General features: G+C 47.3%; 1 protein-coding gene across 3 annotated transcripts in view; it reads right to left on the bottom strand.

Moving 5' to 3' along the window:
* Nucleotides 1–15,888, bottom strand: part of FLNB (filamin B) — a 73,679-nt gene that overhangs the window by 24,799 nt on the left and 32,992 nt on the right. For all 3 annotated transcript variants that reach the window (XM_080383167.1, XM_080383168.1, XM_080383166.1), the window contains exons 8-25: nucleotides 15,330–15,527; nucleotides 13,478–13,615; nucleotides 12,142–12,268; nucleotides 11,448–11,584; nucleotides 10,884–11,077; nucleotides 10,413–10,526; nucleotides 9,733–9,876; nucleotides 9,262–9,385; nucleotides 8,843–9,003; nucleotides 8,169–8,259; nucleotides 7,732–7,901; nucleotides 5,445–5,562; nucleotides 4,457–4,719; nucleotides 3,628–4,225; nucleotides 3,223–3,396; nucleotides 2,683–2,845; nucleotides 2,150–2,310; nucleotides 1,130–1,297 (exon numbers count right to left, since the gene is read on the bottom strand). In XM_080383167.1, the coding sequence (XP_080239293.1) occupies nucleotides 1,130–1,297; nucleotides 2,150–2,310; nucleotides 2,683–2,845; nucleotides 3,223–3,396; nucleotides 3,628–4,225; nucleotides 4,457–4,719; nucleotides 5,445–5,562; nucleotides 7,732–7,901; nucleotides 8,169–8,259; nucleotides 8,843–9,003; nucleotides 9,262–9,385; nucleotides 9,733–9,876; nucleotides 10,413–10,526; nucleotides 10,884–11,077; nucleotides 11,448–11,584; nucleotides 12,142–12,268; nucleotides 13,478–13,615; nucleotides 15,330–15,527 (3,243 nt within the window). The remainder of the gene's footprint in view (nucleotides 1–1,129; nucleotides 1,298–2,149; nucleotides 2,311–2,682; nucleotides 2,846–3,222; nucleotides 3,397–3,627; nucleotides 4,226–4,456; nucleotides 4,720–5,444; nucleotides 5,563–7,731; nucleotides 7,902–8,168; nucleotides 8,260–8,842; nucleotides 9,004–9,261; nucleotides 9,386–9,732; nucleotides 9,877–10,412; nucleotides 10,527–10,883; nucleotides 11,078–11,447; nucleotides 11,585–12,141; nucleotides 12,269–13,477; nucleotides 13,616–15,329; nucleotides 15,528–15,888) is intronic.

The raw sequence follows: 15,888 nt of genomic DNA, 5'->3' as shown, positions 1-15,888 counted from the left end.
CTGCACAGAATTGAGCCCTAAAGCCAGTTGGTGTGTAGCATTCACCAACCGTACCTTTCACAATCAGCAATTTGTGATTCACAGATCGCAGTTTGGAAAGGCAGGCTCACTGCCTAGGCAGGAGAGCCCTGCAAGCTGCCAAACTCCTAAGAAAGCAGGATCAATTATTTCAATTTGCATTAAGCTGAATCTACAGCAGATTACATGACATATCGGTTCAGATCAACACACAAAGCAGCCTACAATTACAAGTTGGCTTTAAAACACAGGAAGGATTAGCAGTAAAGTAAGCACAGAAGAAATGTATAGCTGCCATGCAAAGCTTAAAAGCAACACCACTGGTTCCCACTCCCTCCTCCAGATGATTCTTGCTGTTGCCAATTGGATTTCCAAGAGCCAAAATTGCCAGCAGTTAGTTGAGAGTCCAAACCTGTCTGAGTGTCACCCTCTCGATCACCTTTAAAGAAATCCGAAATCACTTTCAATGGGGAGCGCCATCCCTGGGAATACGCCTCATCCGCTAAAATTAAAGAACGGTTACCTGAGGGGCACCCGCATCAGCGTGGCCTGATGCTCAAGTGGGGAAGCAGCTCTCGCCTCCTAGCAAGGTGAGACTTGCAGCCAGAAGGTAATTGCTGCTGAGGTACCGTGCCAGCAAGATACAGCTTCCTAGGTTAATGCCAACATCAGCAGTGCTAAAGCTTGAGGGCCTTGCTGCCCCTCTGGGGACCACTGAGCGGTTCCACCAAGTCTCAGAGACTCTGCAACCCAGTGACACAGGTTTCTCAAGTCATCACTCACATGTGAGACTCCGGATCTACTTTTTGATGTCTAAATCTAAGCCACCGCTGTTCAGCAGTGACAGTTACTCAACGTCACTTCTTCCAGCCCTGAAGATTAGGATAAAGCCAAAGACACTGCCCAAAGCAGCCCTACCTAGGACACAGTTCTCGTCCTTTCACAGTAGGACACATGGGTCAACTGCCAAGATGCACGTGCCAGATGAACAGCAACAGAGCGAAATGTTCGTTCAAGTGGTATCACCACCTTCGCAAGCAGGGCCAGGACCACATTACCCACCCAAACACAGAGCCAGGGGCACAGCCGGATGGAATACTTCAGTTCTTACCTCTGGGTCCTGCCACCACCACTTCAAGGGGTGCTACTCCTGCCTTGCTGGCATCTACGGTGAAGGACTGTGGGATCTTGGCTCGAACAGCTGTTCCCAGACCTGGTCCTGCTATCTTCACCTTGCTGGGATCCACAACATCCTTCACAGGAACCTTGAAAGGACTGCCTGGAAGTTAACACAGCAAGTGTTCAACACCACAGAGTTAACAGCTACGGGAAATCAAAGATCTTTGTCCCCACTTTTCCTTGGGCTTTTTTATTACTATCCGTCAACCTTGGGCAGGAACAACAGCCTCCACCTTACTCCTCTGCTTCTGCAAAAGCCAGAAGCGTAATGACGGTGCTTCTCCATTTTCACTGTCTACTCAACAATTCAGTTGTGATCCAACCGCTTCTCACACCTCAGGAAAAAATGCATGAAAGAAAACAGATGTGCAAACAAAGTGCCACGCAGGCCACTTGTGAGGCTCCTCTGTAGAGGAACGAAGCCGGGTTAATTAGCATTGATAATATACAACTGTGGGTTGGCTGATGTAGAACAGGTGCAGCTGTGACTGGTTCTGTTAAGTGGTTGAGAGCCAATGGAGAGAGCAGCCGAGGAAGAAGAGGAGAGAGGAAAAGCAAGTGAAGAGGGAGCAGGCCCTGGATGAGGTGAGGAGAAGGCAGCAGAGGGACTGGCATGAAGAGTGTGTTGGTATGAGATAGTAAAAGACCTTGTTAACAGCTTGATAGTTTGGAGAGTGCTGCGACACTCCTCCACATCCCCACTGAGGCCATTTCAGAAGTGTGACGAGACCGCAGCCCTTCCTCAAAACTACCGCACCACAGCACCAAGGGCTCTGCGCTTCCCTACCGGGTGTGAGGAACAAACACCACCGCTGTTCCTGCCTGAATGCCCAGGAAAAGTAGAAAACCAAACCCCAGCACCCATCCTGCAGCACGAGTGAGATGCAGCCAAGGTACTGAGTCCTCAGCTCAGCACCTTCCCTCATGAGGGCCACTGAGCAAGAGCTCTTACCAGGAATATGCTTGCCCCCGTAGGTGATGTTAACATCGTAGTCTCCTGGAACGTAAGGAATGTACTCAGCACTGCAGCTCCCATCCTTGTTATCTTTACAGCTAATTTTAGACTCTGAAGGTCCTTCAACAGTTATTCCAAGGCCACCAATTCCTGCTCCTCTGCAAGACAGAAATGCACATTGTTAGAATCACCTGCTTCTAACAGCAGCTTCGTAGTCTCCACATGCTCTGGCTGTATTTCCAACGCAGTAATCTGACTTGTAATGTGCAGCCTTCAGCACGCTCTGGTACGCAAAGCTGTTCAGCATAACCTCACTTGCATCGCCATAGCCTTTTATCCTCAACCACTATCAACCCCTAATCTCTGCGAGCAAAGTGCTCAGTACACGGTGAGGCAGCACACAGCAATCAGGAGGACACAGTTTGGTCTTTTCATAAATATTTGTACTGGATTTAGCATCCTGCATCGCACAGCCCAATACACTCCTTTCTCCCTCGGCTATTCCTTAAGGATCAAACAGGCCTGGTTACCTGGTGACAACTGAAAAGGCGTTTGGCTGATTTGTGAAAGCTTCTTTGAGTCCAGCTCCTTGTGCCTTCACATGTGATGGGTGGCAGCCCTCTGTCACATTCACTCTGAAGGGACTGTTTGGCACAGGTACGCCGTCATACGTTACACTGACTGTGTGTGGACCTGTTAAAGAGGAAGAAAACGTGTCCTGAATTCCCTAAATATTCTCATCAATTAACATCACTTCTACAAGATGCTACAGACTTAAATGTCAGTATACGGGTAAGAGCTGCCTCCTAAATCTCACAAGACTTCACTGGTGTTTCGCAACCAAGATGCCATCTACACACTGTTCTTCTGAAGCCAAGTTACTGTGAAAGTCAATTCTTCCAAGTTAAAATAGAGCTAGTTCCTGCAGAATTAGCTCCTCTACTGGCAAAAACCTTGCTAAGATGCCAACAAGTTACCGGCAGACCTCAGCAGTTTGCCAAATAAAAGTGTCAGAAGAGCTGCCTGCTCTTGGTTTTCCCAAGTTAAAAACCCAACAAACCAGAGGTTACCTTTTTCAAACGGCGTGTACTCTACCAAATACGTTCCATCAGCATTGTCTTGGATGAGACAGTCCGTGGGGGAGCCGGATGAGTTCACAATCTGTGTCCTGATGTGGTCACCACCATCCTTGGTTAGAGGTCGAGCATCCACACTGAACTCGGTTGTAGCTTCTCGGAAGACGTCTGCAGGATACATTTTGAAGAGTCACTTCAAGAACTACATTTATTTCCAATGACAGAACATTTTGTGAACCAGCACAATAAACAACTCATTTGGGAACATAACGAAACACCCTCGTCTAAGGGTCACGATGGGAACATACAAGGCCGCTACAATTTTTAATGCTCAGAATACTCTGTGCAAGATAAAGGACCGCAAGTCTTACAAACTCGGATACCAACAGTTGTTCTTACCTTCCCCTTCCACTCCTGGCCCAAACACTTTAATTCTGCTTGTGTCCACAGCTGGTTCCACTTTGAGCCGAGCTGGAAATTTAGGCACTTGCTCTCCTCCGTATCTCATCACGATCGTGTACATGCCAGCCGAGAGCGGCACATACGTTACAACATAGGTCCCGTCTTTGTTGTCATCGATCTGGACCTCTGCTTTGGAACCAGCATCCGAGACCACATCCACCCGCAGGTCCCCGGGACCCGCCTCCGTGCAGTCAACGTTCAGCAGCCCTGCCTCACCTACTTTACCACGTTCCAGACCTGGGCCCGTGGCAATGACTTTAGAGGCATCGAATGGCATTTCAATGTCTGCCTTAAATGGCGAACCAGGAATGTGAACGTCTTCAAAGAGGATGTTTACAAAATACTCTCCAGGCTTTGTAGGCAGGTAGGAGACAGAGCAGGTTCCATCACCGTTGTCTGAGCATTCAATTTTAGCTTCACATGGACCTTCTACCGTCAAACCCAAACCTCCAGTTCCTGCCCCTTTGGTATCTATGGTGAATTGGGCTGGTTTTCCAACAAGACCCCCTCGGAGACCTGGACCATGAGCTTTTACCTGGAAGAGAATACACCACACGGGATGCTTGCAGTATTCTTAATTAGTTCAATGTTTTCTCAAATAGTGTTACAGGAACGACTTCCATGAGTCACAGAGCCCACACAAGGTATGACTCTGCGCTCTGAGTAAGGAAGTTCCTGGGTCTGGTTTGGCCAAAACCAAGCCAAGCGTCATGCAGTGGCCCACAGTTCAGTTCCCAGGTTGCTGTTACAGCCCTAAACCACTCACCTTGGAAGGGTCTGGAGGCAGCATGGCCTCCACAGTATAGGGGCTCCCTGGGATTGGGTTGCCATCATAACTGACGTCCACCACATACAGTCCTTCTTCCCTTGGGATGTACTTTGCAGTGCTGCACTCCTTACCCAGAACCGGTTCCACCAGACACGGCACAGCTTTCCTTAGAGGACTGGAAATATTAACATCCAGTTTACCCTGCCCACCAGCTCCTTTGGTGTCAATTACAAATTCCTGGTCCTTTCCTACTTCCACTCCTGAAAAAGACAAACCCCTTATTACTATTTTAAGCACTCAACATCAGACAATGCTCTAAGAACTCTCTCATGCACATACCACTGAGGGAGCAAGCACTGGCAGAGCCCTGCTCAGTCTGCATCCCTCTGCATGCAAAAAAAACCTGCCAATCCAACCAAACCAACCAACCAACCAAACAAGTGCTTTGGTTAATTTGAGCTACAAAACTTCAGTGCTAAACAAGCCTGTAAGACCTAGCCTGACAGTGTCAGAGGCTCATTTCAGGAAAGCAACAGCATTTCACAGCCCTAAGTTTTTCCACTTTTAGAAAACAAGGAGTATGAATGACAGCCTGCGCTGCAGCAGTTATATCTACTTCCACAAACAGCCCCCTAGCCCCAGGGAAACCAGATTTCATCAGCAGGTACCCAGCCCGGTGAAGAGTCCGGCTCCGTTCACCACAATGGTCTACACCTCAACACATGTTTTGTCCACACTGCTGTGTAATCTTTGCCAAAAAGAAGAATAATAATAAAAAATCTAAATTGAAATTCAGTCCTCAAAAGACCCAGCTAAGTCAAACTGGTCAAGCTATAAAGTTGGAGCTGGTTGATCCCCAACAGCGGCAAGTTAAAAACAAGATTGTCTTGCCCACTTGTGTTCCAGCAGGACATGCTGGCTATCGCCCAGGTTCAGGCAAGACTTCAGAAGCAGGCGATGGGGCTTCCAGCCCAGAGGTACTTACTGTTTTCGAGTGCACTGACTTTAACTTTGTTTAGGTCCAGCGGAGCAGCGACGCCCACAGTGAAAGGGCTTTTGGGGATAGGATCACCACCGTAAGTTACCAAAACCTTCATCGGACCCTAGTTGGAGAATTTACAAGTTAGATCAGTTCCTCACTTCACACAGACACACTCGCATCCAGGCAGTACATAACCACTTCAACTAATCCATTTCAGCTGACCACAGCCAAACTTACTGGTTTATGGACTCTCAAGCTCTCATCCCACTGCAGCCCTTCAAAGTATTAAACGGTTTTTATTTAACACAGGAAGAGAGAAAAACAACAGCTCTTTCCAACATTTAATTAGACTGTATTGAAGCTGCCTGGCAAAACCTCTGGCTCCGGCTGGCTCCCACCCTCCCAGCACTCAGACCCGACAGCTGAATGAATGTCCCAGTGCTCCAGACCAGGTATCCCCTTTCCACCACATGGAAAGGCCAGGCCAAACCCAAGCCTCCAAAGAGGCCGTATTATTACAGCATCTGAAATACCAGGGGTTTAAGCTCTACAAGTCAGAAAGATTAATGCTGTTGTGTATTTTGGCTGGAATACCACACAGCCATGGCAAGCTCCAGCCCACGATGTGTGCTCCTTTTATTCTCTCCTACCGCAGTCCATATTTTAGCTATAGTCACTATATTTGCTTATTTTTCATTCTTGGCCGGTTCAGCTCCCAAGTGAAATAATCATGGATGTTTCATGCAAGCTAGTGAATAGCTTCCATGATTATTCTTGGTTGTTTTTAGAAAACACACACACGGGTAGCTGTAGCAACACCACAAGATAGATAAGGCTTCGTAAACAGCATTAAACCAAGGCTCCTCTGCTGCTGACGCAGTCCCTCAGGAATTTAACTACCTAGTCCATCCTCCCCCGGATCTGAAGAGTCCAGTCTCACGCGTAAAGCTACTGCTTATGAACCAGAGAAAGACAGAGTCCAGGAAAAACCTACATGCTCACAGCCTGGAGGGACATCAAGGCTACTTAATTACTGTGCAGTCTATTTTCGTCTTCTCTTTTTAACCATTGCTTTCCTGCCACTGCCTCCTGCAAGCATCTCCTCTAAGTCCACAGCTCCTCCATGACCCAAGGTAGTTCTCCAGATGGGAGACCCAAGTAGGAAACCTGGTTTGTGCATCCTGGCTTGTTTCGTTGCTGTTTTTCACATGAAACATAGCAATCTGATACTGCTCACACACGAGTGCACATGAAGTTCAGATGACTTTGCTCCCTTCTGCATAACCAACCCTGACTGAACAAGCTAAAGCTTCTCCAAACAGGCATGCCAGCCACATCCTGAGATCATGCAACTGCTTTATCCAAAAACAAATGCTAGCTTTATGGTGCTTCCAAGAATGCTAATCCAGCATTGTCAGATAAATAATGCTGCAGTCCTCCATATCAATCCACTTTTACACAGCTACATTCAAGGAAGCTGGTGCAGATGACCGAGTAGCTCATGTGTTTGTTCAGCAGAACCAGAGCAGCAAAACACTTTCATCTCAGCACTACCACACCTACATCCTCAGAAATACATGAGATTCGTGCATTCTGGTGTTTAATGGCCCTTTACCAACATGCAAGCACAGCACTAGGAAGAATACTTCTACTTATTAGCAGCTCCACTTTCAGCTCTTTAATGGTGTTGCTAGGAAGCCTCTGTCTGCGAATCAAAACGAGTTAGACTGAAATTTTTTCCAACCCAAGGGCAAACCTCAAACACAAATACTTTGACGCGTTTCATCTGCAGCCCAGCTTCCCTTCTCAGCACCAACCCATTCACTTTCCTACTGGGGAGCTGCTGCACCATCACCGAACACTGCGCGTTTTGCCCCTGCTCTGGTTTGCACTTACAGCAGCCTGCTGATCGGCAGCACACCCCAGCCCTGGCTCTGCAGGACCGTGGCAGCCCAGAGCAGCTGGGGCAGGAGCCACCTCCGTTTCAGACCCCGCGAAGGTTCACCACCTGCTTCGACTGATGAGCTGTGGAATGACCACGAGCTGTGCGCTGCTGCTTCAACAGCTCACTTGTTCCCAGAAAACAGTGACAAGCTATTAGTAACTACACACCAGAAAACTGCATTACTGCTTTCTAGTCCCTATTGTCCTGCAGGCTTTAGGGATCCTGGGGAACAGGACACCCTGGCAAGTCTCATCTGCTCATTTATCCGTGCACAGGCACCAGGGAGGGAGGTCATGGCACTACAGCAACACGAGCCATTCACTCTTGTACTCCTACAGGACCTACCTGCTGTATTGGAGTGTACCTAACAGTGTGGGAATAGTCGTAGTTGTCAATGATATCGAGATCTGCCACCGCCTCTCCGGGCGCTGGGCTGCTGAACTGCACATCCAGCGGTGCCTTCCCAGCTCCCTTGGTAAACACAGTGAAATGTGTTGGCTTGCCATTTTCCACACCTGAAGAAAAATGTTAATTCTAATTTATGCAGAGCTCACACAGAGAAACTCTTCCCAAGAAGCATTCGGTGCCTACAAAGCCCAGTCAAGCAAAATGCCCAGGGAACAGAGTTGTTTCCAGCCACCTGCCCTGCCCTGCCCTGCCCTGCCCCCCCCCCCCGCTGTATCCAGGATGGCATCGCAGAGATGCTCAGCCAGGCAAGTGGCTTCCCTGCAACAGCCCCTCACAGTCGAGCACTGGCCACACCAGCTCAACCCAGCTCTCACCAGTTTTGTTCAGCCCAGGTCCCTCAGCTTTCACTTTGCTGGCATCGTGCGAGGGGTCCACTTTAACTCTGAACGGGCTGGCAGGAATTTCCTGCAACAGAAACACAGCTCTAAACCTCATCAGGTCACTCATCACTAGCCAAAATTAGACAGGCAATCATTTTAAGGTAATCCTGCTTTAACTCCAGCACCATCTTGTGTAAAATGTCACCTCACTTAAACACTCTGCTCTGCCTTACTAAGTAGTTTCCTTCAAAATCTAGGGCAAAGATAACAGCTAAACAGTTTGCAGGGGCCTCTCTCCCTCCTTTTTTTTTTTTTTTTTTTTTAAGGAAAACTTTTTTCTTATTCCCATGTTCCTTGGAAAGTCACCGAGGTTTTCTATCCTTGAGAAAGCAGCTTTGCCCCATCACTGAGACCATGCTCATCGTGCCAGCTCAACACACCACATGCTTGAACTTCAGTTATCTCCAGCCAAGCCCTCTCATTTGTTTACTTTCAAGAACTACAAAAGTGTTTCTAGAAACAGTGACCAGACAAAGCGCACGGGAGCTGAAATGGAAGGAGTCAGCTGTAAACCACCACAGCCAGCTGTGAACTGGCACGTGCTTGGTGATCAAAGGGCAGATAAACTGCCTCCAGAAACATCAGGCTGTAAAATGAAGATTACAAACCTCTCCTGCGAAAAGCACTTTAATAGTGTAGCGTCCAGCAGCAGGTGGTGCGTACTTCACTGTGAACGTGTCATTAGCATTGTGGATGATGTCGAAATCTATGTCTTCTTCCTCATCGCTGACTACACGAGCATCGCACTTAATTCCAACGCTGACATCACCTAGGAAAAGCAAACGGACATTTTCCTAGTGGACAGTACAGACATTGCTAGCCAAACAGCCAGCACATTCCTATTTCCAGTAGTTGTTCAAGTCACCACATTAATTGATGTAACAGATCACATCACAATTCATTGCAGTGTTCTGCTTCCCAAGGTTTTTCCACGAAGCAAGGAAAACCAGCCTGAAACAGTACATAATCCCTCCCCTGGCATGACATGCGGTTCTGATACCACAGCTACAGCTCAGCCCGCCTTTACCTTCTCCTGCATCTGTGCAGTCAACAGTGAAGTGGGTTGGCTCATTCGCTTTCAGGCCAGTTCTCTCCACACCAGGTCCAAACACTTTCACTTTCTGAGGATGACTCCCTTGACCTATAAGGACCTACATGGATTCACAAGAGCCAGAATCACACATCTGTGTCATGCTCAACACCACCGTCATGTCAGAGCTTTGCTTGGGGGAAGGCTACAGGAGAAGACTACCAAGGTAAGAGTGAATTGCCCTGACTCCCCTGGGCTGAGCTGGACTGACAGGAGACCTCCAACACGTGAGCTTGTCAAAACAGAAAGCTTTTTTCAAGTGGACTGATTGCTAAAAAACAGGGAGCAGAAAGGAACACCTCCTTGAAGTTCACAGAATGGTTTTGTCATCTCAGTTGTAACGACAAGTAGCTGTGAGCATGTACATCCTGCTTGGCTAGAACTAGTAATATCCACCTCCGTACTTACCCTAAACGGGCTATTGGGCACGTTGGCTCCTCCCCAGACAACAGAAATTGTATGTTTGATTGGTTTAACTGGGACATAGGAACAGACAAACACACCATCAGGCTTGCTCTTTATCTGAATATCAATGGGGTTTCCTTCTCCATCCTAAAAAGCAGTAATACAAGCAGAAGGTTCAGGTACTTTAAAAATGTTTGTGTAGTTTGAACAACCCAAGACTGTTCCAAAATGCATTGTGGGTTTTTTTTCCCAGAACTGCAGCTCAGAAACACTGAAGAAACACGCAAATTACACTCCTGTAAATCTTTCTCATCTAACACTTGCTCATTCCTAACACCATCCTACAACACATATTTTAACAAGCTCGTCTGAAAGTCACAGGCTCAGAGACACTTCAGGTGCTTCCAAATGACAACTCTAGGAAATTACAGCTTGCTTTGCCAAGGAGACTCCAAGTACGGAAGCAAAGCCATATATTTCATACACCAGGGAGAAGTCACCTTGTCTTGAGTCAGGTTTGTTACCTGACTACATTACACAGATCAAAGCGCAGAGCTTTGAGAGAATTACACATATGCCCAGAATTAAGTGGTACGTAAGCAAGCAGAAATACTTAAGGCATTTTCTCAACAGCATTAAAGCCCTTCTGCTGAAGTTTCACCTAGCTGCCTTTGGCTTTTTACCTGCGCATACATCTTCAGAGGTGCTTTCCCGGCATCCTTGGTTTCAACTGTGAACTCAGCAGGATTGTTCACTATACAGCCAGTCCTCTCCAAGCCCGGGCCATAAGCCTTCACCTAAAAAAAACACCCCAAGAGTCTTAGCTTGCAGTTCAGAAAGAGAAGTAAAACTAAGCCATTTATTTCTAAAGACCTTCTCCTTCCCACAAAACCCATGAAGCATGGGATACGAGTAGAGGCTAGTGTGAAAGTTGAGAATCTGGACTAATTCAGCAAGTTGTCATTGCATTAAATCAAAACCACAACAGTGTTATTAGAAAAAGCTGAGTAATATCTGGCTGGACCACAGCAAATTCAAGAGCTTTAAGCAGAGGTAGCTTAAGAGTCAAGTCTGTCACCAGAAGCCCTCAGAAACATCTCTACCATTGTGATATCAAATACGCGTCACGCCATGGGTAAACTCTTATACACCACCTTATCCGGGTTGAAGTCTCCTGAAGCCGGTCGGATGAAGGCCATGTAAGGGCTGTCTTTTATGTCCTCATCATCACACATGATGTGCACAGCATATTCACCAGGCTCTTTGGGCCAATACTTCACATCACAGGAGCCATCGTTCTTGTCATCACACTCAATTTTAGCCTGAGAAGGGCCTTCTATGGCGAAGCCTGCAACAGGAACAAGGAAGTTCCTCACGTTAGGTTTGTGGTGGCTGCTAATATAACCCCACTTCCCCAAATTGCTTTTTATTAGCCATAACCACACATGATGCTCTCTATTACCCTTCTTCAACAACATGGGAGAAAATCCATCATTCCCTTCTGGATCTCATCCCACAAAACCACAGATTAACACTCCTTATCACACACTTTCCTATCTCTAGGACTTGCCTTTGATGCTCTGATAAAAATTTGTGTTCAGACCAAAATGTCTTATAGACATTTTTTTTTTACTGCTGGGAAAGCTGTTGTTTCTCATGAGTTTGTTGCTAACATTGCAATACATAAGTATTTCAGGCACACAAAGTAATTAACATACCAAGAGAGCCAGCTTCTGTGCCAATGGATTCCACCACGAAGTCAGCCGATTTGCCCACAACCCCCTCATGCAGTCCTGGCCCCCAGGCTCGCACTTTCTGAGGACCTGCTTCATGACCCACTTGAACTTCAAAGGGACTACAAGACAAAAGCAAAGCATGGGATTAGAAATGAGGACAAATACAGCATCCACTTTTCCCCCCAGGCATTTTAATGAGGCTTTACATTGGATTTTCCAAATTAATAGATGTTATCATGTGGTGGCACAATGCCCAGCAGACTGTCTTTCTGGCAAAGAGGTCATCAACCCATTGCGTGCTTACATTTTGCACCCACAAATCCCGAGTGCCAAATACCTGGCTTGCACTGCTTGTTGTAGCCCTGGACACTAAAATAACAGATCCCTCCAGGAGCTCACAGCGAAGTCCAAAACACACGATCCACCAAGTTTTATTGTGTTTTGTATTCATCTTTTTGGGTTCAGCAAGATCGATGCGAATCACCCTTCAACGCTTTACCAATATAAGTATCTACAGCCTGTTTTAAGGCTGTGGCAAAACTGTCACAGCAACTGCTTGCCACTAACTTGTCCCTCCAGAGTTTTTTTTTCAAAGGTTAGTGTTGCTTTAAAAGCCCACCAACTACACAACCCACCGAAGGGTACAAAAACGGTACCAAAGCTACTTCTAACTCACCTTTTTGGGATGTTGTGCCCACCCCATGTAATCGTGGCAACATACTTCCCTGGGGTAGCTGGATAATACTCAAATGCATATACACCATCCATAAAGCCTTTTTGTTTCACCAGCTCTTCCAAGCCCTCTGTTGAAAGATCAGTTCAGCATTAAACTTAACAGCTTCCATCCTGCCTTCAATTACTCAGACAAGTTCACGTTTTCTAGTATTTATTTTAGCTTGCAAGAATAAATTTCTTCCACCAAAAAAAAGAAAAGGTCAGGTTATAAGGGAAGTTAGTTCTAGTTGCCCTCTAGGACAAAGACAGCAAACACTTCCAGAAGAAATACAGCAGAAAGTATTTTAAGTTACCAGACTTAATAGGTTCCCTTGTGTTTTATTTTCTTAGTCTGCAGTATGATGCATGTCATATGTTAAAACAAAAAAGCTTAACATTTGTCAGACTTTGCAACCACAAGTATGCAGGGAATGCCTACTTTTCATTTTCTTCAAGATGAAGAATTTAGGGAGAAAAGCTTAATACACTAAAATCTACATTGATACGTCTGTTGCTCCCCCCCACCCCCAAGTGCATTAAGCCACACAGTCAGAGCACTGTGCGTGTGGAGGAGGTGAAGGCAATACAATGCACCTTTTAATACAGCCCCAGCTGGGGGGAGGTGACCAGCTCACAAGTACAACACAAGCACAGCAGCTCCTGGAGAGCAGCAGCACATCCACTGCCGCCGGCAGCCTCAGGAGCCACTGCATGAGCCAGCGGCTGCCAGCACTCCCATGGCCCCAGCCTGCCAAGGTCCAGGCAGAGGGCCACATCCAGAGCTCAGGACACAGCAAAGGACCTGGGGACAGATCCTGGCAGAAGGTCTCCATGTCAGCCTACAGCTTCCATTGACCCTTTCTTCCCCTGCTCACATGCCCAAGCATCCAGCGCAGCCAGGAGCGCTGCTCTGAGCCATTCCTAGCTTTACAAAAGCAGGATTTCCACCCTGCCAGAGACCCTGGAGTGTGACTTGCTCACACAGATCAGATGGAAGATGCAATGTGAACCCATAAAGCTTGGAGGCCACAGCAGGCAGACACGTGGATTTTCTGTTTTGCTAACTGATACGCATTAAAATGGAGACAACTAAAACCAGGGGTAGTCTTACCCAGCCCTGCAGATCAAAGCCTTCACGCTAGACAGCAAGTACCAGAAAATCCTTCTGAAATTCAGCTTTTTATGGTGACACAAGTCCCATCAGTTCCATCAGGCCACCACCTCTTTACTGGTCCTCCTTTTTGCTTCCCTACCTTCTCCAAAACATATCCACAGCACAAATTCACCCGAACACTTACTCGGTCCCTTTATAGTCACGCCGAGATCCCCACTCCCCGCTGCTCTCGTATCAACCTTGAAGTCAGCCGTTTCCCTCATGCGGACGCCCTTGGGCTGCAGACCTCTCCCAGTGGCACGACAAGCGTTGGGATTGCAGGCTGCAAGGGAATTTCAGACATCAATACCATCTTTGATTCCTAACACAGATGTAGCCTAGCCAGCCTGGAACAACCTTTAGTTTAATGTTGACTCAGGGCAACCACAGCTTAGCTTTCAGCACAAGTTTTAAGGTTATAGCGTTAAGGCAGCCAGACAGGAGTCTGCCCAGCCGCTGCCTGTGCTCCATGGCTCCTGGGCAGCAGCGTTCAGGGCAGCCAGGCAACACTGCGAGGGCCACTTTTTACAATTAAAGCAAACGCTGAAGCCCTGTTGCTTTCTGCTTTCATGTCATTACCAATACAAAACTTTTACACAGCTATCATGTACAGATATTCATGTACAAGGCACAATCTTCTTGATGCCTTTTGCGTCGAGAGGCACACTGCAGCACAGGGTGAAGTCTCCCTTTGCAGATAAGCCCCAGTGAACTGTGTTACTGTGCTGGTCTTTCAGAAGCACATGCCTGGAATAACTGCTATTAGCAAAGCAGAGTTCTGCACGTGCTTCGTTAAGAGATGTCACAACAAAATCCCAGTTCATCGCGGTTCACACTTTGGGAAGCAAAGCCATCGAGCCCTCTGCAGACCGAAGCAGCCATGGGTAGGGGCAGTAGGTTACATACTACATAAACTGAGCTTCAGCTTACGCTTAACCCCTTTACTCCAAGTGCCTCTCCAGGCCTGCAGAGTGGCTACATAAATAAGTAACGCACTCTTATGAACAGTTTCCATTATACAATCACAGCTATCACGTGGTCTTCAACTCCAGAGACCTGAAGGTTTTGAAGAGACTTACAAATAATCAAGAGTTTTCCAGCAGCATAAACCCAACATGCATTTCCCCAAAACAGGCCGTGCTTACAGCAGAAGCACAAGTCTGCCAAGCAGCTTGTTCGGTTTTGACTCATTTCAATAGCTTACAAGCCTACCCTCGCCCCTGCAGCAGCCAACATCACTGTGTGTCCTACTCAGGACAGCATAAGCAAAAACTGCGTGCCACCTGCTAGCTCCGAGAACCTGGTGGGAGCACCCAGGAGCGTGCCCCACGTGGAGTGGGAACTGCTTGTCAAGCTCTTGCACAACTGTGTCAGGCAGCTTGTGGTCGAGCCAGTTTCACTGACTGGGTCACATACCGCTTCAGCTCGCTTGCAACTTTCTTCCCCAACCCCAACAAAACCAAAAACCCTTTTGGCCTGGACAAGCCACAAGCTAGAAGCTTATGAAAAGCAAACATGACTGAGCATCCTGCACACCTCTTACCAACTAGGAAGCCATTAGCAGTGAAGTCCAAAATTCCACAAATGGAGGGTAGCTCAGGAGAGATGAGCAGAGATCTAAAAGCGTAGGAGCACGTAAGGATGGAACAGAAAGCAAGTTAGGTGTCAGTTAAGGAGGAAAACAGTAAATATAGTCATTTGAGGAACCGAGGTGGAAAACAGCAAGACACTGCATAGCTGCATAAAACAGTTAAAAAAAATACAAAGGGCAGCTTAACATTTGGAGGTCTAGGCAGAAGGGAAACACTAGCAACAAAAGCTGTATTACTGTCAGAGAGCACTGTTTTCCCTTGCGAATACCCAGGTGACCCACTGAATCAGGACCAAGACACTGAAGGGTAAAGAGAACATCCAAGGCAAGATTCAAGCTTATTCTGTGATCACATCTAAGGAGGACAGTGGCCATCTACACTTAGGTGGATATTTAAAACGCATACCCTCTCCGACTAGAACAGTGCAAGGAGTCTTGGGAATTGCCTCCCCCGCAAAAGTCACTTTGACAATGTGAGGACCAGCTTGAACAGGTCTGTAGGTGCAACGGTAGACTTGGTTGCCTTTGTCTTCTACTGCAACTTCAGAAAGGCTTCTCCCCTGAGGATCCTCCACGTCCACAATCACATCACCCACACCAGCACCTGCAAAGGAAACAAGCCCAGCTGAGCCTTGGCTTCTCCACAGCAACGTGCACTGCGTTCAGGATCCCAGCCAGCCGTCCTCTGCTGCCATTTCTAGACACAGCCTAAAGGTTCAGCTCCTCCTGACAGTAACCAGACATTCAAGTGGGGAGGGGGAAAGACAGGATGATGGCATCTCCATGAAGCCACCAAACTGACAAGGCTCTGCTGCTCCAGCTACAGAGTTTCACAACACTATTATAGCCCTGAAAACACATACAGCCTGGTTTGCTACCACCCTGTAGCACCTCTGCCACAGACTAGCCCACGACTTTACCAGTCAGTTTGATCTTAATCTAAAATGCTTCAAAGCCTGAGAGAG

The sequence above is a fragment of the Falco punctatus genome (genome assembly GCF_963210335.1).
Source record: "Falco punctatus genome assembly, chromosome: 4".
Taxonomy (NCBI): domain Eukaryota; kingdom Metazoa; phylum Chordata; class Aves; order Falconiformes; family Falconidae; genus Falco; species Falco punctatus.
The sequence above is the reverse complement of the archived record's forward strand: the minus strand, read 5'-3'. Positions and strand labels throughout refer to the sequence as shown.